The sequence below is a fragment of the Myiozetetes cayanensis genome, unplaced genomic scaffold (genome assembly GCF_022539395.1).
Source record: "Myiozetetes cayanensis isolate MyiCay16 unplaced genomic scaffold, myiCay2020 scf2-11, whole genome shotgun sequence".
NCBI classification, from domain to species: Eukaryota; Metazoa; Chordata; class Aves; order Passeriformes; family Tyrannidae; genus Myiozetetes; species Myiozetetes cayanensis.
Genome location: NW_026087411.1, coordinates 82,361,731 through 82,385,641, shown reverse-complemented (window position 1 = coordinate 82,385,641; position 23,911 = coordinate 82,361,731). Strand labels below are relative to the sequence as shown.

The window sequence follows — 23,911 nt, the reverse complement described above, 5'->3', positions numbered from 1 at the left end:
CACACAGTTCAACTTCCCGTGACTGCAGTTTCTAAACTGACAGGTTTTCAATAGGGTCCATCAGAAAGCAAACCTGAAGTACTGTGTAGGACTACCAAATACATATCTCTGAGTAACATTAAGAACTTCTCATTGGCTACAGTTTTTGTTACAGCCCTCTGCCTTCAATCACCAAAAGCGGAGAATTACTTTAAATTTTCTTCCAAAATTGAGTTTATGCTGCAGGGAACAGCCTCCACTTCTGTGGGTGTAGCAAGCCTATCAAAAAAAATGCATGTGACATTTATCTCAGTGCAGGTCTTAACTCCTGTTCCACTTAGCATGGAGGGTTTTGGTAATCAAGCTTCAATTTTTAAGTGTAGATATGCTTGGCTTCTTTTCAGTTTTAATTAGAAAAGGCAACAGGAGATTTCTTCCCAAAGAATAAATAGAACACTAGGTCAGGCAAAAGTCATTTATTTATTGGCTTAAACAAGCAAAAGGTATCCTCAGACATAATGGCTACCACTTGAGCAATACAAATCAATGCTACTGAAGAACAGGAACATCTTTTCTTTGACCCCTCCCATCCCAGAAGTAACAATTGAAATACCAGGGCCTCTAGAGAAAAGAGAAGGAGAAAAATCGTAAAAGGCGCTTAGAATGAGCTGCAGAGTTGAAACATGGACACTAAAACTCATTAGCTAATCTACCACATCATCACAATCACCTCAAAAATAACTTTCATTGTTCCATTTCTACCAGGTAACAAATATATAGCGCTGTTTAACAGCGATTTCAATGTATTAACAACTGTCCTCAGCTGAAGCAGAACAGTAATTACTATTTATATTAAATTTGAGGCTGCAGATAGAAAGAAGGGTTTCCACAGAGTACAATGCAAGTTAATGAAAAGAGAGTGGGGGAGAAAGAAAGCTTCTTTTAAATTCCTGTATGTCTCCATCAAACAAGCAAGTCATCCTATACTGGTAACTCACTACAGACGCAATGTCCTGACAGAGTATGGCAACTCTGCTCACCCTGTGACAGTGTACCTGATGAATGTATCTATGAAGGATGTATCTGTAAGTCCCTTAGGTTGTGGGCCACTGAAAATCCCATTTTGCTACTCCCATGTGGGTGGGTTTTAATCAGACATACGTGAAAAAAGCAAACAGACTGCATGCAAAACAACTGTTACTAAATCATTTAGTCTTCCTTATAACAGTCGAAGATATGAGTAAGGCATTCCTCAGACTCAGAGAAAACATTAGGAGGCTGTAGTTTTGCAGGCAAGGAGACCTTTTATTTTAATCCATTAAAAGAACCCAAAATAGTCAGCAGGTGGCCACATCTATCCATGTTTCATTAAAATCACATAAACCCTAAGTACAAAAGCACCACTGATTATTGCTCTAGAAAAACTGCATGAAAAATTCAAATACGCACAGTAAAAACATCACCATATGCACAAGACTTAATTTCTTAGAGCAAGTGTATGGAATGCTGATCCAATTTTACACATACCTTGCAATATTAAGTTGATATTTATATTACTTGGCAACAATGGGAATTTCTAAAAGCACTGTTATGAGAAGGGAAATGTTCATATACAGTTTAATATGTCAACTATCATAGTCCTAAAAAAATTAGCATTTACAAAATACTTGATAAAAATATCTTTTAAAAGTTGTCCAAGAGGTACATAAAATCAACCCAAAATTTTCATGATATTTCATTCATTCTTGTCACCTACAGATTCAGTTTTCTGAGCCTGTGGAGAAGAAAGAAAGAGATTCAATTACTATAGTAAATTGCCATTATGCACTTAAATACCCAAACTATCCTTATTCCTTTGGCATTTCTTACTTGCAACAGCTCCGTTTCAAACCTATGTCCACATGGCATTTATGCAACTGGAACAGGTACAGTCACACACTTTTCTTGATTTATTGGTCCCAGCTTTTCAAAAGCAATACAAGCCTTACCTGTCAGCCTCCATGGTTCATACAGAAAAGCACCACACTACCACCTGTTTCTATTCACTGCACACATGCTGAATGCTCTACCGCACCCTTAACTTTCACTGTTTCAATCTGCCCTTTTACTGACAGTGTGCTGGGTGGGGCACCTCTGGATGTTGAAACACTAACAGTTGAGCGAGAGATGCGAATCTGCAATAACATTATGGGCAATAAAAAGAAACATTATGAACATGCTAGCAAATGTCTGAAAGGCTGAATAATTAAAAAACACTGATTCAATCAGCAAGAGGTATGTGTGGAAAGTACCTCTTCAGCTTTATTTTCACCATTTTCAGATGGTGTAGTACCTTCCTTTGCAGCTTCTTGCTTTTCATCCTTCTTCCCTTTAGCACCTTTGCTGGCCTTTGTTCCAGGTTCCTTCTGACAGAAGATTAAAAACATGGGCATAGATATTGTATGAGTAGCCAGAACCCTACATCTTTATCAAAAAAACCCTTTTACACAAACTAAACAGCAAATCTTGGCAAACTGCATGTGAAGGACTAAAACAGAGAACCAGCTAAAGGCTACCTGGAAAATGTAAATCCACAGAACTTATAGAGACTCTCAACATTTCTAGGAAATGGTGGTGTCTGCATCTTTAATGTTTCTTCTTATTTTTACAGGGATACAAAACCACATCAGACTACTTTGGTATTGCTCAGCTGTATTATACAGAGGTATATACAAGATATCTGTGTGAACAAATCCAATTACAGTACATGAAAGTTACTTGAAAGCTTATTCAGCCAAGCAAAAACACCACACTGTTTGTGTAACAGCATTACATTTTCGATTAACGTGAAATATTAAATTAGATTTTAAAAATTAAGCTTTTTTGTTGGCTGTCCTTTTGTTACTTTGATAACGTCTGTGATGGTAATACCATGTCAATGAAAGAACCAACCAACACACTAAGGTGGCAAACACCGATAAAATTCCATCTGCAATAGCACAAAGCAGAATTTATCAAAAGGAACTATTCTAACAGCTACAGTTTTAGTTGGAGATTTGCTCTTAAACAATTCATATGTTGATGTCTACTATTTTTCATAAATCCTTGCTCTACATACCTATTTACGTTTGCAATCTAAAGGTTAGTAGCGATACAGGTTAAGGATTTAAAGTGCAATGGGATAAAAATTTAAATGGTATTGCATTTAATATTTTACATTAGTATTTATAGCAGTTGTGATAAACACTGGAGATCTTTCATGGGATCATTTGCTCTAAATTCTCCATGCAAAATAGCAATAATAGCTGTGAACGGGGATATTAAGGTCTGTCTCCCTTCATTAACTACCTCTCCCCACTGATCCCATAGAGGAGTAGGGCAGTGAGGAGAGAATGCCATTAATCCTAGTTCCAGGGCAGCCTGAATTACTCCTTCCACCCCTCAGCTTCAAGGTTACACAGCAGCTGTGGTGCATCATTTGGAAGCTCACTGGTGCTATGAGCATAATCCTAATTCTGATCACTTAAAAAAGAGCAAGCTAAGATGTTGCCTTAGTAAATTCATAATGTTCAAGCTTTTAACACTAAAAATGATCCCAAATCTGTACCATCTTTGGTTGTTTGCTAGCAGGCTCAGAGTACACACTTTTGCTGTTTTCTGTTTAGGACACCAAGATTAATATGCTCCTTAAAATGTGATCCAGTTAGACTTTGGAAAAAAAGAGATTATCATATTAAAGAGTTACTTAGAGTAATGTCATAAAGGATTCGAGTCATCTGAAATGAGTTTCAAATGTCTCTCATCCAACCTAGACTGAGTCTGTAACACTGAGATCATCTCACATGTACTTGAAGCTATGGAAGCTACCACATTCCCTTCCTTATTGATTCTCTTTTTAAGAGGGGAGCAGGATGGACCCAGAAAGACTTTACTGGTAATTTAATTTGATAAATCACAAAGTGTTCAAAGTCAGAGCTTTACTTCAACATACAGACTTTGTATCCTGGTACTTGCCCAACTGAGATGCCAATAAAAGGACTTGAAAAATGTGAGGAGTGCTAAACTCAGTTTCCAACATATGGGGTGGGTTGTTTTCTTCAATAAAGCAGTTGCTCTTATTTAACATCCCCCTTAGGCACAAATAAATCTACAGTTTCAGAAGCACATGATTTATATGCAGAAATCCTGAAAAGGTATTTCAGACACTAACAGGATTTTAATTTGACTGTAAATGGCCTAGAAAACCCAAACCATTCAATTTAAATATATTTAATTTCACCTTCAATTATAATTGTGCATTCTCAACCACAGTCAAGGCTTCAAGAACAGATAAGAGTTTCTCACTACAAAATGAAGTACTGCCCCTCTAGACAAGAAAACAGGATGGCAGTGAGTAATCTCAAATCCTTGTGTAGAAATTGCCAGGTCTCAGGTAGAGTTTACTCAACCAAACTTGTACTTTTCAGGAAAGGTGTAGGAAAGGTAAAAATTCTTCTTAAACTAGCCATTCACTAAAAACTAACATGGTCTGCATATCAAACAGGCAAGACATTTTCTTTGGGCCAATAATGAGGCCAGGAAGGGGTGGAACAAAAAGAAAAGAATGATCTAATCTGTGGGTTTTTTTCCAGGGAGGAGTGGTAGGGAGCTGCAGAGAGGGCAGGGGAGCCAATGCCTCCAAAAATGCTGTGAATTGAACTGTTTGCAATGCAAAGAAGGAGTATACTTGCTTACTATTGGCTGCAATGACGGTAACTAAAAAGGAAGTTATTTACCTTTGTTGTTTTCCTTGGTTTGGGTTCAGGTTTTGGTGGAGCAGGTTTCTATAAAACATTTTTAGTTGCACAGCGTGTTAGACACATTACTGGGAGTCAATCAGCCACCTCCACATCCCACTTGTCCCCACCCCACAGCTTCCCTTACTTCCTGCTCAGTAGTACCAATCTAGAAAGAGCCTGAAAAGCCTTTATGCAAAAATGGACCTCATCCATATTCACAGATGTTTGCAGGAGCTCACTTATCGAGAAATGAAAAGTAATTTGGGGGTCATTCTAGAGTAAAACGTGGAGATTAGTAGTAACTATTAAAAAAAACCCAACACCACAAACCATCAGCTATGTCCTAACAGAGAAGAGGAACTAAAACCAAATACTAGTAATGGCATCAAATTCAGTCCGTGAAAGACAGTTCTTTCTCCTTCCCAGAAAAGTAGCTGATTTCCACAACTAACATGAGCCTGCAAAATGATACAAAGTCAATACTGCACCCAACAGACAGTGGGGAAATACACTTTTGTCAGAACAACCTGAAGCCAAGGAAACACAGATAACTTCAGTGCTAGAGTTCTTAAATACCCCTCAGCAAGAATAAAAATTGAATCAAGGAAAATGTAACAAACGTGTTTGGTCTGAGAAACTGTAAGTGCCTAGAAAAGAATATACCAAGAGGTGCTCTACATACTTACAGCTGACAGTCTTGCTGATCGCCTTGTGGGCTACAAGGGAGAAAAAAAAAAAAAGAGGAAACATTTGTATAGGCTTACAGCAAAAAGTATCCAAAACGACATAGTATCAGTCATTTCACACAGCATAAAATACGTCTCTACCAAAATATGTGTCTACTGCCAAGCACAATTCGCATCTTCCTCACTTTGGACACTCAAAATTTTAAATGGACAAAGTGACGTGAAAATTAGAAATTAAAGTTGTTCAGGAATTATAACATTTAAATCTCCGTACAATTAAATACTTCACACACACATCCTTTTACAAGTACTTCTGAGCCCTTTCTGTTTTATGGAAAGGTTCATAAATACCTTGACTACTCGTGCATGGGACTCTGAACCTTTCTCATACATACTCAGAATTATGTTTCTAGAATCTAGTAGACGTTACTTGTAGCAGTGGGTAAAAATACCATCTGATTAACAGCTGAATGAAGTTAATGTCCTTCTCTAGAGGCTATCAGAGTGCTAAAATTTCAAAATATGAAACTAATTCCTTCTACTTCCTCAGTTCCCTGCACACTCAGTCTGAGTCCAGGTGCACAAAGACAGCTGCAGGATGAGATGGAGAAATTGTCTTTTCTATTTAAACACAATTCTGAAAAGGAAAGAATCAAGCCAGGTATTCTGTTTCTCTCTATCTTTCTTTATCACTTCAACACACTTTCCTTACTAGATTTTATTTCATTCTGTTCTTTGTCATAAATTTATTACTGCAGTTAGGTTTTAGAAATAGTTGTTAGCTCTTTAGTTTGTTCACAGTATTTTTGTATTAATTAAAACAGATTAACCCAGTTACACAGTAGAGTTATTAAAGCTAAAGTGAACTAAGGTTTGGTCTGTGTCATAACACTGGAATCGCACCTGCAGCCAAAATCAATGGACAACTCAACTGCAACAAATATTTAACATAACACAGCTTAAAAAATTAATCAAAAATATAATCTTAATTACATATTAAGATTTAATTCGAGCTGGAAAAACATGTCTCCACACACCCTGCAACAAGAAAAAGCTGTTGTTAATATCTGAAGAAAGCACTAATTTGTATTCATTGGAGGCATTTAGGTATTCTTAATGGAAAGCAGTAGTGAATAGTTCAAATCTGCATCCAGCAAAATAGAATTCCTGTCAAAAAGCTCCTAAAGATATTTTCAGCTATGCAATATTTATGCATCATTAACAAAAAAAAAAAAAGGTAAACCTCCCTTTTGTTGGCAATTCAGAATATCAACTGCTTGTTAAGCAGCCTAGCATTATTTTACAACAGGTTAAACAAAGCATTTCAGTTGGTCAGGTAATCAAAGAACTCCTAGTGCAAGGTATTGTCTTTGACAAATCTGCTTTCTTAACCAATGATTTCTATGCTTCATCTTTTAGGAACTGACATGCTTTGTTAGCATCTACTTTTTAAAGGATAATATGCTGGTTCAGATAAATTATAATTCTCTCCCATATCTCCCAGCTGTTCCTGACTGTTCCATGACTTGTTTTATAGCAGGCATTTTTGCCATGAGAAAGTCAGCATAAACCAGAAGTTCTTAAAAAAGCCTGGCAGCTAAGTAATTTTAACTCTCATTTGGAGTTTGTATCTATTTTGTGTTATCTGATTATAAGGAGGGAACTAGAGCCAAGTCAGCAACAGTCACATTTTAATGTTATTTGGGAACCTTTGTCCCCCTATAAACAGCTGTACTAACCCAGACACCAGCAGCTCACCCAACAGTCTGTTTGACACTGGCCCACCAGCAAACATCTACAGAAAGAGTCTACAAGAAGGAGCAGACAGAACAACACTGCACTCTCCTACTGCATCAGCTTCTGGCTATCTAAAGTTGCCAGCTTTCCAACCTGGATATCATATACACATCGGGTGTTTAAATAGTCCCTAAGAGTTATTTTTTCCACAAATCTGTTTAATAACCTAGTACTCATTTACACTTTCAGTTTGCACAACATCCTGTGGCAGTGAATTCCATAATGGGATTATGCTCTGTGTGGAAAACAAAAAGCAAAACCTTACCCCTCTGTTGTCTTTCCTTTAAACTTTTTGCCTCTTACTTTCATTAGATTCTTCTTGTTTACAGGTTTCATGAGTAGTAATTCTCTAATTGCCTTTCTCTGTGATACTAATTATTTTATCACAACTCCATTATATAAAGATAAGAATCCTAGAAAACCTGTGTTGTTTGTTTTTGTAGTTTTGGTTGTTTGACTTTTTTTAAAAGCTGCTCTGCATCCTCTGTTTGTCACACTGTATTTGGTATCCTTTTAATTTTATTATGGCCTCTATCAGGAGAACTCCATTTAGTAGTCTCACATCTGAGAATGCAACAAACTAACCTTGTGATACACTGATGCTTATTCTGTCCTTTAGTATTTTTTCCTGTTTTCTAATTATTTTCTATTTAGAACTATTGACATTTTGTAGTAACTATTCATTGTGATTTTACAATCTCTCCCCCAATTAACAGCTGAATTGGTGACCACCACTGTCTTCCCCTCCCTCCAGGTATTAATTTGCATTTCTTCATACTGAGTTTCTCCTGATATTTTATCACTTATTTACCAGTCTCATCCTCTGTCACTTCTGACTACCCTGGTATTTTATGTAAGCTCCAGCAAACTTTGCCAGCAGTACAAGCCCAAACACAAATCCTTCCAATACTTCACTAATAAATCTCCTCCACTGTGAAAATGAACTACCACTTCTCCTTTCTCTTCTCATAAGTTTATATGTTACAAATTCTTAGGAAGATCTTCCATTTAATTCATGCTAGCTTAGTTTCCTTAAGAATCTGCCGGGAAGCCTTATAAAAAATTTTCTTTACAAGCAAGTAAACTATAGAGCATGCCAATATTTACCTGCTATTTTCCTGTTCAAATATACTTACAAGCAGAACTGTTAATTCTTAACTCATTTGAATAGTCACTCATTCTTTGCAAGATCCTGATTTAACTTTTTCTGCCACAAAAGATGAAAACCTAAGAAAACAAATTCTCATAACTCTCTACCTGTTGGTTTTTTGGTTTGTTTTGGTTTTTTTAAATTCACACTACAGGCTGTGACAAACAAACTAGCAAACCTTACTGTAGACATCAAGGTATCAGCACGTCTCCTTGCCTTCTCTGACAGAATTTACGGTGCCCTTAAACAAATTCATTTAAAGAAACCACACAAACATCTCAACTGCTCCAGTTTAGAGTCTGGTACCTTAATTCAAGACACTCTTCCATCAGTCACTTAGGCTAGAAATAGTTTTGAAGCAGACTGGCTGAGGTGGGTGCATTAGCCCTCTTCTGCCAACCCACTGGAGACAGAGCAACAGTTTCAGGCAGTTACACCCTTCACTATTGCCACAAGATCCACCAGAGCTTGTCTATCAAAGCTCTACATGTTTCTGAAATTTATCTGGTGTACTATTAAGTTCTGTAAATCCTCAGTGTGCCAAAATCGAATTATGTCAGCTAGGGTAAAAATGCAGTTTACTGTCATTATTCCCACTGAAAACATTTCAATAGAAAGAAACACATAATCTTCTGATGTGCAAGACTGCAGGTGTCCACTTAAATAATGCCATGCCAAAATAAATTTATTTATATACATATATATATATATAAACATATACTTGCCTCTTGTTTAGTTACTTTTGCTGCATCCTTGCCTTCAGCACCCTCTGGAGACTGAAAGAAAATATTAAGTCAGTGTTTTTATTACAGACTTAAAAACATGCAGGCAACAGCAAAACCAAGATTATGGTGAAGACTGTTCTTTCTATATATTGCAACAACTTAAAGAAGCCTGACAAATTTGTATTAGTATTTACAAGCAGCATTGTACCAAAACCAGTCTCGATTTTCCAAGCAACAACCTGAGGACAGAACACCAGGTACATACATATCGTAACACACACCTCCCTCAGCGGGCCCTCTAGCCAATTAACTAAAGCATCCACAGGCTCCAGTGGGAGTTCCATCTTATCAGCTGTTGGTAGCACAACAGTACGAACTGGAAATCTGAGGCTCAATGAGGGCTTTTGAAATCCCCAAGAAAATTACCACGTTTCTTCCCAAATACAAACTTAACTAGTTATGAGATGTGATGAGATGAACTAAAAAAAGCAGAGCATTACTGAAATGAATGACTTATTTACCTCAGTTACTCCTTTTTCATCTCAGCCCCACTCAGCTGGAAGTTTTAAAAGTATCTTTCCCTCATATCTCACCTCCTCCATCCGAAGAGCAAAAATTAGCAATACATTGATACACTGACAGGAAAACTAGTGACAAACATGTTTCTTCTCAAGAATGAAGTATCAGCCTGATACTTTATCAGCCTGACGGGCTAGTTTGCAGCAGTTGACCACTGCCTTCTCCTGGCATTGGGCTCTTAACATACTTACAGACAGACATCCCCCCACCAGGGAATAAAATGTGGCTTTGTTACTAAGTGCTCTCCCAACTGAAAGGAATCTTGCCACAAGAGCAGCTGCTTTAAAAAAAAAGCAGAGGACTGATCATCTAAGTAGCTTGAAAACAGCAGGAAGTTAAGCAGCACAGCGCAGCGCAGAGCAACTCAGAATAGCAACAGTCAGGCATCCAAAATGGAGCCTGACTGCTCCCGGTGCTACTGCAGCCTCACCAGTCACCTGCAGGATTGTTTCAGGCTTGCATTTCTAAAAGCCTTTCAGTTTGGTTACTAAAGAGTTGCTACAGCATTATGGTCTGATGCTGGGAGCATCAAAAGTTGTAAAGAAAACAAAAACAAGTAGTTCCATGTTCACTGTCAGTAGTAATAAGGTCTTGTTTCCTAGAACTTCAGCTCGTGATACAAGACGTGCTCTAGGTACAACTTTTCTGTAGTCCATGAATTCATAATATCTGTTTCTCCCATATGAATATTCTCAAGTCTAACAAACTTGGTCTGCACCCTTTCCCTGAGAGGGAACTTAAATAGCCTCCTTCATGTCCTAGGCACCTAGTTATATAGAAGTTCTCTGAGATTTTATAATCTTTTCCTCACGATGGTCAAGAGACATAAGATCTACAGCAGCAGGGACAGAAGGACAGCATGACTCCTTTTCTTTGGAAGCCAAGCTAAGAAACTCATCATAAACTAAATGAAACTGACTGACACTCCACAGTCAGGCTGTTTTACCCTGCTTCCCTTTTAGAAATCACAGAGCTTTGAGACAGGGCTAAACTATCCCAGGATGGCACTGCCACATAGCAATAGCCTTGCAGTAATTGCCCAGGAGCAAACTCTGTCTGCAATACTGTGCAGTTAACACACAGTAATTTACCCCATTCTCTTTAGCAGTAATGAATGAGAAGTCTCCTACACTTCTGATAGACACAGCAGTCTGATTTTAGATGTCAATACTATTGCTTGACAACATATTATAAAACGTTGCTCGTGAGGCTAACTGCAGGGGAAAAAAACTGTATTAAAAATACTCTGTGCAACCACAGCATCTGTGTACTAACTACTATGGATATATTGCACAACATACTTAAGTTAACTAATTAATTAGCTCAGCATTCCCTCTCAAGTTAGAAAATCCAACAGCAATTCTGAAGGCCACAACTTCCTCCATGGAGGGACATGCACAGTAATAATTTCAGCAGTGCAAATAAGCAGCAAGGGATCCTGACATGCTCTTATTTCCATTTCAGACCTGCTCCTTCCTCTCTGCAATCACTACAAGTCCAGGTGTCTGGAGGCTGCACTCATCCTCCAGGGCCTTGGCTCCCCAGTATGCCAGCAGAGCTGCACGGGAGGCTTTGTCATGAGTAAGGTAATTGATCCAGCTGAAAAATAGCCTGCTGCACAAACAAATGTAAAATATTATAATACATATACAAATTATAAATATATAGTCTTCCCTGCTCCGGCAGAATCATTTTACTGCACAGCTGCACAAACAATTAAGCCAGTACAACAGACAAGAATGAAGTGGCATGGGGCAGCTGCAGGCAGCCTGGGATTCCATCTATTCTATCTGTTTCAGCTAATAGACACACACACACACAAAAATATATGTCAGATATGGCTACAGTATATTTGTTAAGAGAGGAACAGAAACTTATTTTCCCCTCTATGGGTTCTGCTTAGACACTCCAATGAGTCCCAGCTGATGTGGTTCTTCATACTAATTTTTGCAGTACTTTCTCCTTTCCCTAGGGAAAAGAGAGATTTATACATGAATGGATTTGTGCCAAGCATAGTTCTCGAAGAACTTGGCATGCCACAAACACAGATTGTCTGCACTACTGTCTGGAGTCACAGGACTTCTATGTCAACACCACCAAAACCTTAAAAGTCCTTGCCCCTAACTCTTCCACAGGAACCCTTCCCATCTTTTGTCCAAGTGACAAACTACTGAAGGACCTCTGGTTTCAAAGCAACCAAACATACTGAGTATGTAACCCATCCCCTTGGCACGTTTTCCCACATGACATAATTCCAGGGCTCACCGTGTTCCACAAGACACCCCAGTCACAATAAAATGCACCCTGGATACTGTGCCTTACATCATAAACCAGTCAGGAGCAGGACTGTCCACACTGCAAGTTTTGTGGAGAAAAATCAAAGACCAGTACAAGCACTGAATCATTTGACAAGGGCAGGACTCCAGCCCCAGTAATTCTTCAGCTGTACTCCATCACATGCTTGTATTACTCTCATAAAGTAGTCCCTAAAGGCTTGCTGTGCCTGATACTGTATGGATGCCTAAAAGAGACAAGACGTAAAATAAAAAAGCAAATAAGGACAAAGATAAGAGTGATTTTTTTTTTTTTCACAGAGAAACGCACAGGAAATAAGATGACTGGCTACCTCTAAGTATGATTTTGACATTTAAACCACTAACAAGTTTTAGGTTGAGGTGACCACACATTGTGTTATATCTCAGTTAGCACTACATATTGGCAATAAGATTGTAAATTAAGCTGAAACTAAGTTTTGTAAGATTTGTCAGAGCTGCATAACTTTCAAAATCTGGAAAGTTGTCTATGAGTGTTCAGCTTTTTTTAATTATTATTTGATTTTTCCCCATCTCTTTTTAAGAATAACCTAGAAAATTATTTTGAGTGGATTGGAAAAAACCAAACGAATATTAATAGATTATAGAGAACATTAAAAAAACCCCTGAAGGAATATTAACATTGAGCTTATTTGTATATACAAGTCTTGAATTTTACAACCTGAAAACAGTGTTTCCACACAAGGAAATACTGCAGTATCTGCAATGCCAACATCATTACAGAACTGTTACAACTGAAAACAGATAACTATTTTAAGGAAATATTTAATAGAACATATGGGTAAATTTCCTTTTTTTAATTGTTCTTAAGGCTGCGTTACCTGGCAGAGATGCACCACAAAAAAAATTAAACAAAAAAAAAAAACAAAACAACAAAGCTTCAATTTTTCTAATCAAAACCCTGAAATACAACCAGGATGTAATGAGACTACAGTAACCCAAAGTAGTGAAGTTCTTGATGTTTGTTTGAGAGATCCAAAGAAACACATTTGAACTTGCAGCATCCAACTTCTGGATAAATATTTTGTTTGTACTATAATGAATGGACCGTTCTATTACAAAAGAGTATATTAAAAAGCATGAAGAATGAGAATACAAGTACATGAGAAGTAACGGTCAGTAGAAGGTCGGTATAAAATTAAATAGATCGTTCATTCTCTTCAGGATCTTATTACTAACCGAAACTCAACACCTTGGCTCTGATGGGACAGAAATCAGTCCTTTCGTACCCACGTGAAAAAAAAAAAAGCAGATGCAAATTTCATTCTAGCTACCACGTTAAGAAGTTAGAAAGGCAGAAAGCCCTAACTGTCCTAGCACATGAGCATTCTGAACAACATTTCCTCCCTTTACAAGCTGGTTCAGCCACATCTTAATACACTGCCTGCAAGGGGATTTGCCTGTAGATTTCCTGGCGCACTGTTGCAGCTGCAATTTCCATGATGTCATGCTTTGGTCATTCTTCCAACTATTTATTTCAGCAACCAAAATAAGGTAAAAGCTTGCAAGAAAAAACACATTGCAAGAAAAGAAGATGTATCAAGTCCTAAGTATTTGTCAGAGTTTACAGCACTATTTTCCAAAAATTTCCCCCCCCACTCATTTCCTTTTGAGTAGAACTCTGCATTAGACTAAATTTAAATCAATAAAAACTGTCCCCATACATGCTACATCTTGTAATTATTTGTCTTCAGAGCAGCTCTGAATTTTGTGCTAGTTCATAAATGTAATTAAAATGCTATTTACTTCTTGGTTTAGATCAATGACGACTGCATGCCAACTAATTTAACACCAACCAACTCCTGCAACGCTGTTCTAACAACTGTTTCCTCATTTAGCTCCCTCAGCATCTTATCATTAACCTTTGCTTATAACTAGTTCTCTGATCTGTTTTCAGTGGATAGAACAGTACTCACTGTCAAGACAATGTGAATTAACTTTTCAAGTAAAATTAATTTCCTCTAATAAACATTTTAAGAAAAAGGTATTCTTCCTACTACACCCCTTCATTTCTTTTTTCTACCAATCTGATCCTGGATGGGGAAAAAATATGCATGCTCCTATTCAAAAAAACCCAACAAAGTAATTCTGCCAGAACCAGAAGGGAATAGATCTGTTTAGTGGCTGGATTTCTTTAATACTTATCTGAAATTATCTGTCTTGCTCTCTCCCAAGAAATATGAGGTTTATTTTTTTGTACATACATGCAAATACATACTTTACAAAAAAAAAAAATCCAAACAACCCTACACTGCTTAAATATCTGTTCTTTAACTATATAGTATTTTAATGTTTTTGTTAGGAATTATTCTAGTGAAATATTATACAGTGTAGTTTTGAGAATTTAAATCCCTTCACCTTACATCTATTAAAAGCAGAATACTTAAATTTCTAATTCTTTGGGGGAGAATGTCAGGATCATAAAGCTCTGGAAAGACGAATGGTACTTAAAAGTTTAAATATAAAGACAAGCATTAATATCGCTGGTATTAATATGCTAATTGCATGTTAATGGGGAAAAATCAGGGAAGACACTTCTTGATCAAAGTCTCCATTTTTGCTCAGATTCAAGCCAAATAGAGTGACTCGTTGGCATGCATTGCATTTTCAAAGAATATATAAGAAATTAAGAATACAAACAGCCAGGTTATAAACAAAATAAGTAGGTTCAGAAAATGCATTTTATTAAATTCCTTAATTTTGACAGGTGACTTCTGTGAGCTTTATGCTCTTCCAGACAAAACAGAAAAGACAGTAACCAAGTTAGGACTGGGGTATTTCTAGATAGCCAAAACCAGATAGAATAAATGCTTTTCCAAAAGAGGAAATTCCTTCATTGTACATTGAGGTTTTGCTATTCCCACTGAAAAGAGGTCAAAGATTGACCAATACAATTGAAAATGCATTTACATTTGATGGGACATTTTAAAACAAATCTCCCAACTGTTTTGGCTTTCATTTTTCCTTCCAAGTTTCTCTTCCCTATAGTCAGTTTTTTGAATACAACATCTTCTACCTATATTAGAGTGAAGAAATAAGAGCAGTTTCTAGAGGTTCAGATTTTAAAAAATACACCCAGCATTGTAATTTAAAATTAGCCAGACAGTTCCCTTTTCAGACAGTGAAGTAATCAGCTGCATTTTGAAAAATACAGATCAGCCATGGGAGCAGTGAGCACAGTGCATTTGAAATTGTTCAGTTTTCCTTGAACACTAGACATGAAAATTCAGCTAGGTAGTAAGTAAATTCTTGTCTCTATATTTGCTTAACCATTTTACTGCCACCCTAAAATAAAAAAGGCAGATTCAAAAAATATGATGGATGAAATCCAGCCCCTAATATTATTTCTCTGACCTTTCAAAGCTGATGACAATTCTGCAAGTGAGATGAAGCTGCTCAACTCATCCAAGTCTGTGTACAGAGGCAATTTTTAAAACCTTGAAGATTAGGTTCCAAACTCTGTATGTAAATAGAACTGATCAGATCTGCAAAGTAAAACTAGCACAAAGTATTTCTGAAAAAAAATAATATTTTATCTGAAGATTTTATCTACAGATTACGTTTAGATAACTACTTTCAATAATAGCTGATTCCCAAAATATAATTCCTCTTATCACAGAGAACATTACTGTGATAAAACCACCATAATCAAGAAAAAGGGTTTTTGTTGTTGTTGTTTCAACTAACTGGTGCTAGAGAACATCAAACCTTTGAGATGATGATAGCAGGTACCAAAGCTTGCTGGGACAAAGCCTTAAATACACCCATTTCTTACATCCCAATAATAATGTTTACAGCTGCAGTTAACAGGAGTATTGCTCTACTACATCACCCAGAATGAAGAGCTTCACAGACAGCCTAAATGCAGCTTCAAGAGAAGAATAAAGTAGTATGTCTCCAAGAGGGTACAGGTGGGATAAGGAAGAAACAATGCAGCAGAGATAAAGGATGTTTTCCTACTACAAATAGAGCACCAACACCTCTCCTCAATTCTGCTTGAGAGGAACAAAACACTGCAAAGGTAAAAATGTCCTTAGACCTTGATTTCCAAGTATGGAAGCACTCTCTGCCACTATTAATTCAGGTAGCATTAAGTCAATGGAGAAAGCTAGGTGGGATGAGCAAACATACCCAACCATCCCAACAAAGCTGGTGTTGATGGGAACATATAGGATTCTCTCATGCAGACAGATTCCAATGTTGTTAGGGAACACAGCACTTTATATTTGTAGCTTTTACTGTTACCAAGTACACCCACTCTTTACTATGGGAAGACAGGAGCTATATCTCCAAGTCACAGCAGCAATTAATTGAAAACTGGTAGCTTCTGAAGACATCAAGGAGGGGAAAAAAAACAAAAATAAAAACCAAGCCCGATGCCTTCTCCTGCCCCCAGTGCTGCAAGGACACAATTTGAACACTGAGTTGTTCTGATTATTCTAAAGAATTAAGAAATACTCCTCTAGAAACTCTAAGTTAGGGACAATAAAATCAAAGATGAATGTCTGGTTACTGCTAGGAAGAGTTCTGCCCTTCCCCACCTAATTATTCCTGTCAATAAGCCAGCTTAACTCTTTGTGCCGTGGGAAACTAGATCAGCAGACAGGTCTGGCCAAAAACTACCTCAAACACGATATCCTACAGGTTAAATCAGAATAAGGACAGGAACAAGCATCTGGATTTGCTTCTTCTGGCCTGTATATGCCAGTTTGAAATTATCTGTTGAACTACAGACTAAACTGTGAAGTCCCACACTGCCAATTTTGCTGACAATAAAATTGGTATAAAAGCATCTCACTTCTATGTGCAGCCAGTGGCTCGTTCCCAGCCCTGCTGCCTTCTAATAGGTTACCACACATTTGTTGTGCCACTGAGCAGCATCTCTAACTTGGACGAGTAAAATGATCCAGGATTTAAAAAAAAAATTCCAACTCACATTCAAACCTGTTCAGTAAACAAACTTTAAGATAGTGATGGCCTGAAATGTAAGTACAGCACATTAAATCATCTTTTTGGTTACTGGAGCCATGGAATAAATCACTCTGCTAGCTTAGTGCAGTTAAAGAATAGAAAATAGATGGTGGCCATTATGACCCTACAAAGTGCTAACTTTCCAGAGAAATCTCTGGATCTTGTTTACTTACACTCTACACAAAAGACAATGTTACAATCCTGTCAAGCAAAATTCAACTTCACACAATTTCTCTAAAGGAATGATACACCCTGGAACATACCATGCCTGTACACAGCTACTGCTTAGGTATTGAATAGTAGAGAAAGTGAAGCTTTTCAAGTAACACAGAAGAAAAGCAGCCTTAAACTAAATAGCATATACCTGCTACATTCCATTTACACACAGGGCTTTTTTATTTTTTTAAACTTAACAATACCAATACTCTAGCATACAAAATAGTATTGCCCATGTTGGAGCGCTGAACTACCATAAATAAAAAGATTACATGTGCACAGTTAGTGTTGAACTCAGGTGTGATGACTTACAAAGTAGACTGTACTACTAACAACACCTCATCAGATATAATGCTTTAATGTGCCCAAGAAGCAAGAAAAATGATTTTTAATCAACAAATCAGTGAAAATCTAAGCATTTTCAGGTTGCCCATTCATTAAGTCCAATTATATTTCTGTGTGGTCTAAGAAGAAAATTTATATACATTGCCATCAATTCGTAATGAATCAGATTTTTACAGACTTGCATTAAGTTATCAGAAATGTTTTAGACCATTAAACCCTTGGCCAATGAACTTTTAATCTCCATAACTAAATAACAGCAACAACAACATTAATAATAGCGGCTGAAATTATACAATTAGCTCTTTCTAAGCTAAAGTGGCTCTAAGATAAAAGATGGACAAGTATTTGCTGCATATATTTAATAGCCCTGTAAACATAATTTATTGCTATGTGGCACAGCAGCATTGCTCAAGCATGGTTTTTCTTCAGTGCCACTCAACACTGCTACACTGTATTGTATCTAAGCATACCATGCACAGATAAATGTTTGCAGTTTTTTCTGCTTAATTTTTCTATGAAAGATGTAGATCCTTTGAGTCAGTCTGGTCAACTGACTTGACCTTCTTGGAGCAGGGCAACTAAGCAGTTTTCAATTGCTTTTAAACACATCAAGGTTTAAAATTCTCAATAGTTAAAAATCCAGTACAAATGGTACAATTTCTAAAATTCTAAGAGACAAAACATTGTTCTCCCTTCTATTAGGAGGCTTCTGCAATCTTTTAAGATGCTCTGGCACATCTATTCTCTTTGCCTTGCTCGAATGTTAAGTGCATCTCTGCAGAGCAATTGTTTTACCTGTCCCTGCAAAGGATGCTGAAGGTAGAAGTCCACCTGAGGACTCTGCTGACCTGTTACACAGAAGTTTGTCAAAGTCAGTGGTATCAGTGATAGATGTAACGAAGGTCATCATCTTCTGTTGTTGCCTAGCCTCTTTTCCAGTAGTTACTGAGTAGCCTAGGAGTGGTCTAAAAAAGTGGAAAGAGAAACTACTTTTTCAGAGCTCTGACTTTTGCTTTTAGTTCTCGTGGACAGGGAGAAAGGAGGAAACAGCATGAAACGCAGTGGGAGTTCAAGTGAAAGTCTGGAGAAAGACATGGGACAAAACAGGAGTGGGGAGAAGAAAGTAGACAAGACATCTGGATCTGGTACTGCCTCCTTTTTCCTTTCTATTCCATAATCACCTACAGAGTGTGAAATGAAATCAGAACCTTCCCCATTTCTAAGTCTCACTGCTAACAGAGTGTGCCTTACTGTGTTCTAGGATAAACTAAAGAGAGCTTCCAACCTCAGTGATAAAACAACTTATTAGGAAAGTGTGGGCCCCCATAGCATCACTGGAGCTTCTTTTCTGCCAAATAGCTTCAACATTAACAGAACCTTAGAAGAAAAACCACTATGTTACATACAGTACGTTGAATTGACATGGACTGAATCACAGCAGAAGTATCAAAACATGGAAAGGGACATGAAATGGAGCTGAACGGCACTCAGGTATACTTCACACTGCTGCATCATGAACACAAACTCACCTGCTACTCTTTGCAGAAGATCTAGACTTCATTCCACAGACCAAAGAGCAACAGCAGGATCATTCAGAGCTGCAGCAAAAAGAGCTGTCACCTGCAGGACCTCAGCTTCATTAGTTAATTGTTTGATCACATACAAGTTGCTCCAACAAAAATTTGAGAGAACTGGTTATTACTGCAAGTTCCTCAGTTTCTATGTACACACCACTAAGGAAGAAGACAAATTTGGTGAAGTAACAACAAATGCACCATCAAAAAGAGCAGGTGGTGCTTATTAGGGGGAATAAAACATCAGGACAGTCATCTTAACTTGAGAATCCAAGATAAAGGGACCATTCCAACAACTCAGCAATTTACTTCTGTGCCCCATTTCCCCTACTAGTGGATAAGGAACACCATTTCTCTTTGAATATTCATGACAATTCAGAAATACAAACTCAAATATGCAGAGGAATTTTACAAAGAGAACTCAGTTTAGGTCTAGACAAAAAAAAAAGTGTAAGTGGAATTTAACAGCTCTCAGTTAGTACATATAAGAACATTCACTTAAACCCAAAGATTAGAAAATACACTGACTAGATACCTGGTTGGCAAAACAATTAACAAGAGTCTCACAAAAACCCCATCATGTGATCAGGTAACTATAAATGCACTATGACAGGACAACCATTGAATAAGGCACCTTCTAACTTCTGCTAAAGAAGCAGCATTACAAGCAAAATATTCAGCGGGGTTTTTTCTGCAGTAAATAGAACCAACTAGTACCTCTGACTGTAAAGAAAGTGAATTTGCATAATGGAACAGGAACCTGCCACAGATGTTCTCTATTGTATCTTCATAGTATCAACTATACTCCAAACGACATTGCTAACTACCTGGAGCTACCTAATAACCTACTGAAATGGCTAATTAGAACACTATTTTTTTACTTGCTCTGAAACAATGGCAATATTCAAAGATATCACACTAAAAAGAAAAAAAAGAGATGGTTTAAGAAGTTGCATTTACTCCTCACATCTGATTCCTCTCCAAGCATTTTCAAAACAAGTGACGTGCAGGCGGTGTTGCATAGATTCAGATGTTCAGAATAAAACTGGGTCATTTTGAAATGCAATGCCAACTAAGTGACAGGCTGCCCATCCAATACTGGACAAGTCACCACTTGACCTACTAACATCCCTCAGAGATGGTGCACATTTTACTTCAAGAGGCCAAGTGCTGTTCAGCTTGATGGATGCTTATGCACATGGGTGTATGTGACCATACCATGATTCTCCCTGTCATCAGGTACAGAATGGTTCTTCATCCTTTTATGGATAACACTGGGATATTTTTACTGGGGCTGTTTCAAGGTCAAGGAGTTTTTCACCATGATCCAAGAGCTAATTCCAGAAAGACAAGTGACAAAACAAAACATCCCAACCCATTTCAAGGCATTCGTTGCTATCAATACCACAACAAGACTTCTGGTTTAACCCGCACTGGCATGCCATTCTTCTTGTGAAAGGCCACGTGCACACCACAACATGTTATTACCACAGATGAAGGGTACAGAGATCTGACAGGAGCAGCCCAGAGTTCAACACCTTTTTGCTTCAGCACAGTGTTTAACACCACCTCAATACACAGTTAAGTTTTTTCTTTCCTCTATGACCCTCAAGCAACAAGCAATGATACCCCAATAGCCTAGGCCACAGCCCTCCAGAGAAATGGAGGGAGATAGACCACATTATTTTCTTCATAATATTCACAATGAACATAAGGCCAGGGACTCGGCCACTGACTTGAGTTTACACAGAGATGAAAAACATCAGAGATGAAAAGCAAACAAAAAAGAACCAGCCAGTTTAGATAACTAAGGATACACAAAAATAGATACAAGTGGATTTAAACCCTTTTTGCAATATTATTTATTTACCCCCACAACTGTGAAAATTTCTCATTTTGACTTTTGATGTTTATTTCCTTATAAAATTTTCAGTGCTACAAGCCTTGTTTTAAGTTAGAGTGTTTTAATAGAAAAATTGTCTGTTAGCTGCATGTGATGGGTTTGTCCTCTGTGTGGAAGGCTGACTGATGTAACTATTCAGCTACTGTTGTATCATGAACTTCTCACTCTGTAGATGTTATTCTGAAATAAAATTGACTATTGTAAAATACTTATGGCAATTCTACTTTTCTGAAAAAGTAAAACCACTAATCGTACACTTTGCCTGGAACCCACTTCATACATAACCTGAAAATGTAAATGTTTACCCACAATACTATGCAAAATAAAATTTACTGCACCACTGAAATTAGTTTCTATTGTTCTGATCCCATATGCAATGATTTTATTACTTTTGTTGTGGTCTTCTAGAAAGGAGGTGTGTTCTCCTGGACTTCCTACTCAAAGACGGTTTCTCTTACTAAACATTTCACAACAGACCACAAAAACCTACAGGAGTGTCTTTAACTCTACCCCCCACTTAGGAAGGACAGCCTGAAACATCTGTAGTGTAAGAATGCAAAAGGGCAAAGGAAACAAGGTAGGAAGTTAAGGTTTCAAAAGTTGTGGAGAGTCCTACTGACACAAGCTAATTTTCAACTTATTCCTGATGACAAGCAATGGCAATAAAAGTATGGAAGCACACAATGGTGAAGTAACAGTAGAGCAGGAGGAAAAACCGCCAGTTTTGACTTCAAACCCAGTCATTCCAATAAGGGCAGTCAACCCCATGGTTGTAACCATTTTCAGAACGAGAATTAGGTCCTCAACTATGAATTAAATAATTCAGTTGCATACTTGATAAGTTGACATTTGGATACCTCTGATAACCAATAAGCACAGCATAAAAAGTAAACACTGAGTTACCTAGAGGGCATCATCTACCTGTACCTTTATTAAAACAGATTTGAGCCCCAGCCCACATATAACGTATTAGGAGGTCACAGGTGACATTTGGGAAAAACAAAAATTGCTTTGCTTTGGTTGACCTAGTTAAAATTAAAGGACTGCAGCTATCGTTTTTTGTCGTAGCATGCATTAGTGTCAAGTCTCTCGTTACACTCTTAGCGCCTGCAGAAGGCAGGCAGTAAGTCCTCTGCGAGGATCTCCGGCAGCAGGGCCTCCCTCGGCCGCCCACCCCCGGGGCCCTGCAGGGGCGGCAGGGGGCCGGCTGCCACCGTCCAGGCTCAGCCCGCCTCCTGCCAGCGCCGGAGCGCTCCCGGCGGCCGCGCCGCCAAGGCTTCGGGCTCCAGCAGGCACGGGAAGGATAGAAAAACCCCCACGCCACCGAGCCCGGCCGCCGAGGGGCCGCCCAAGTTTCTCTCCCCTGGGGAAGGCGGTCTCATAGCCGGCTCCCTGCCGACGAGGCTGCCCGCCCCGAGGTGCCCGGACGGCGGCGGGGCCCCGCACCCCGCCATGGCTCCCCCGGCGCGGCGGGGGCCGCGGGCGCTCCCTCGGGAGGCGCCGCCCCCCGCCCCCGGGGGCCCTGCCCGGATGGGCGCTGGAGTTGGTACATACGGGTCTGCCGCGGGAGGCGAGGAGAAGGGTGTAGTTTGTTTTAAACATGGCTTGCCTCTCCCCTCCTCCTTTTTACCTCGGAGCCATCACTCCGGCGCGGCGGGAAGCAGCGGCGGCGGGATCCGGCAGCTCCGGGTGGGGGCAGCCCCCTCCCCGCCGCGACGCCAGAGTTTGGGAGCAGGAAACTCCTCCCGCCGGGGGCCACGGGCGAAGCCGCAGCTGCTGCGGCGCTTCTCCCCGGCGGGGGAGGAGGAAGAGAGGAGGGAGGTGGGGGCTGGAGTTGTGATCGCGACTTTACCCCCCGGGGAGGGGGCGACACCGCCCCGCGCGGCACCGGGAAAGTAAACAGGCGGCGGGGAGCGGCGGGGCGGAGTGGAGGGGGCTTGCAACAGGCAGCAAAATGCCCGGGCTCGGGAGCCATCCGCGAGCTCCGGCACGGAGCGGCGGCGGGAGAGCGGCGGGCGCTCCCGGTCCCTGATGCGCGTTTGGCCCGCCGGCCGCCGCTCGGGCCCCCGACCCCGCCCGGGGGGAGGCAGGACCCGCCGCACGCCCGGGGCGCCTCACCTTTCTCTTCGGCATAATGTCCCTGCTCCGGGCCGCCAAAGTAAAGCGACCGAAAGAAGCTCCGGCAGAAGCGCGGGATCCGCCCGGTGGTGGCGGTGGCGGCGGCAGCGGCGACACCGGCGTAGCTGGTGCCCGCAGCTGTGCCCGCGCCCGGTGCCCGCCGCGCCGCCCCGCCGCCCCCGGCGCCCCGGCAGCCCCCGCCGCCAGCGCCCGCCTCGCCGACGGGGCGGGCGGAGCAGCGCGGCCGCGGGTCCCCATTGGCTCCCCGGCGGCGCCGCGCCCCCCGCCCCGGCGGGAGCGGCTCATCACGGGCCCGGGATTCGCCATCAGCCGTCGGGAAGGCGAGCCGGAGATCTGGGCGCGTCGGGCAAGTTGGCGTGCGGTGAGCGGCGAAGAGCATCCGCTCGCAAACCCCTGCAGTGGCCGTCGTGCAGGTGCATAATTCCAGCCTCTTCAAATTTGCCTTCGTCTTCTCCTCGCTAGGTTCCGGTTTCCCCTCCTCGACTGAAATCTTCTGCAATCTTTCTCCATCGCGACCGTTCTCCCATTCTCCAGATGCAAGGAAGCTGTTGTATCAGGTCTCCTCATTACATTACTCTAGTAAATCACCAGCAAGACAAAGCAGTGCTGCTGAGAGAAACACAAGGTGGTGTAATCAGTTCTTCAATTGAAGTTCAAATGCCATCAAATACCATTTTTTAAAATTTTCAAAGAGAAAAATAGAAGTAATTGACTGGTTATCAGCCTAAGCAATCACTCTCAAGTACCTGCAGAAGAA

General features: G+C 39.9%; 1 protein-coding gene across 5 annotated transcripts; it reads right to left on the bottom strand.

Moving 5' to 3' along the window:
- Nucleotides 1–440: 440 nt before the first annotated feature.
- HMGN3 (high mobility group nucleosomal binding domain 3) lies at nt 441–23,347 on the bottom strand. Of its 5 annotated transcripts, none has more exons than XM_050314275.1 (6): nt 23,134–23,347; nt 9,095–9,145; nt 5,423–5,452; nt 4,734–4,781; nt 2,312–2,384; nt 441–1,753 (listed from the first exon to the last, which is right to left on the bottom strand). In XM_050314275.1, exons 1-6 carry the CDS (start codon nt 23,146–23,148, stop codon nt 1,740–1,742), a joined length of 231 nt encoding a protein of 76 aa, XP_050170232.1. In that variant the 5' UTR covers nt 23,149–23,347; the 3' UTR covers nt 441–1,739. The 5 variants fall into 5 exon arrangements, with proteins under 5 accessions (XP_050170232.1, XP_050170231.1, XP_050170229.1 ...); XM_050314274.1 differs by having other exon boundaries at nt 2,271–2,384; nt 23,134–23,326; XM_050314272.1 differs by lacking the exon at nt 23,134–23,347 and adding an exon at nt 22,646–23,005 and having other exon boundaries at nt 2,271–2,384.
- Nucleotides 23,348–23,911: the final 564 nt, after the last annotated feature.

Bases quoted from the DNA above. Each gene is read 5' to 3' on its own strand.
- HMGN3 (XM_050314276.1), bottom strand. From the start codon at position 22,990: ATGGCTCCCGAGCCCGGGCATTTTGCTGCCTGTTGCAAGCCCCCTCCA. The intron at 5,453-9,094 runs GCAAGTATATGT...TCTCCCTTGTAG, and splicing joins CAAAAGTAACTAAACAAGAG to CCCACAAGGCGATCAGCAAG. The intron at 2,385-4,733 runs GTAAATAACTTC...ATCTTCTGTCAG, and splicing joins AACCAAGGAAAACAACAAAG to AAGGAACCTGGAACAAAGGC.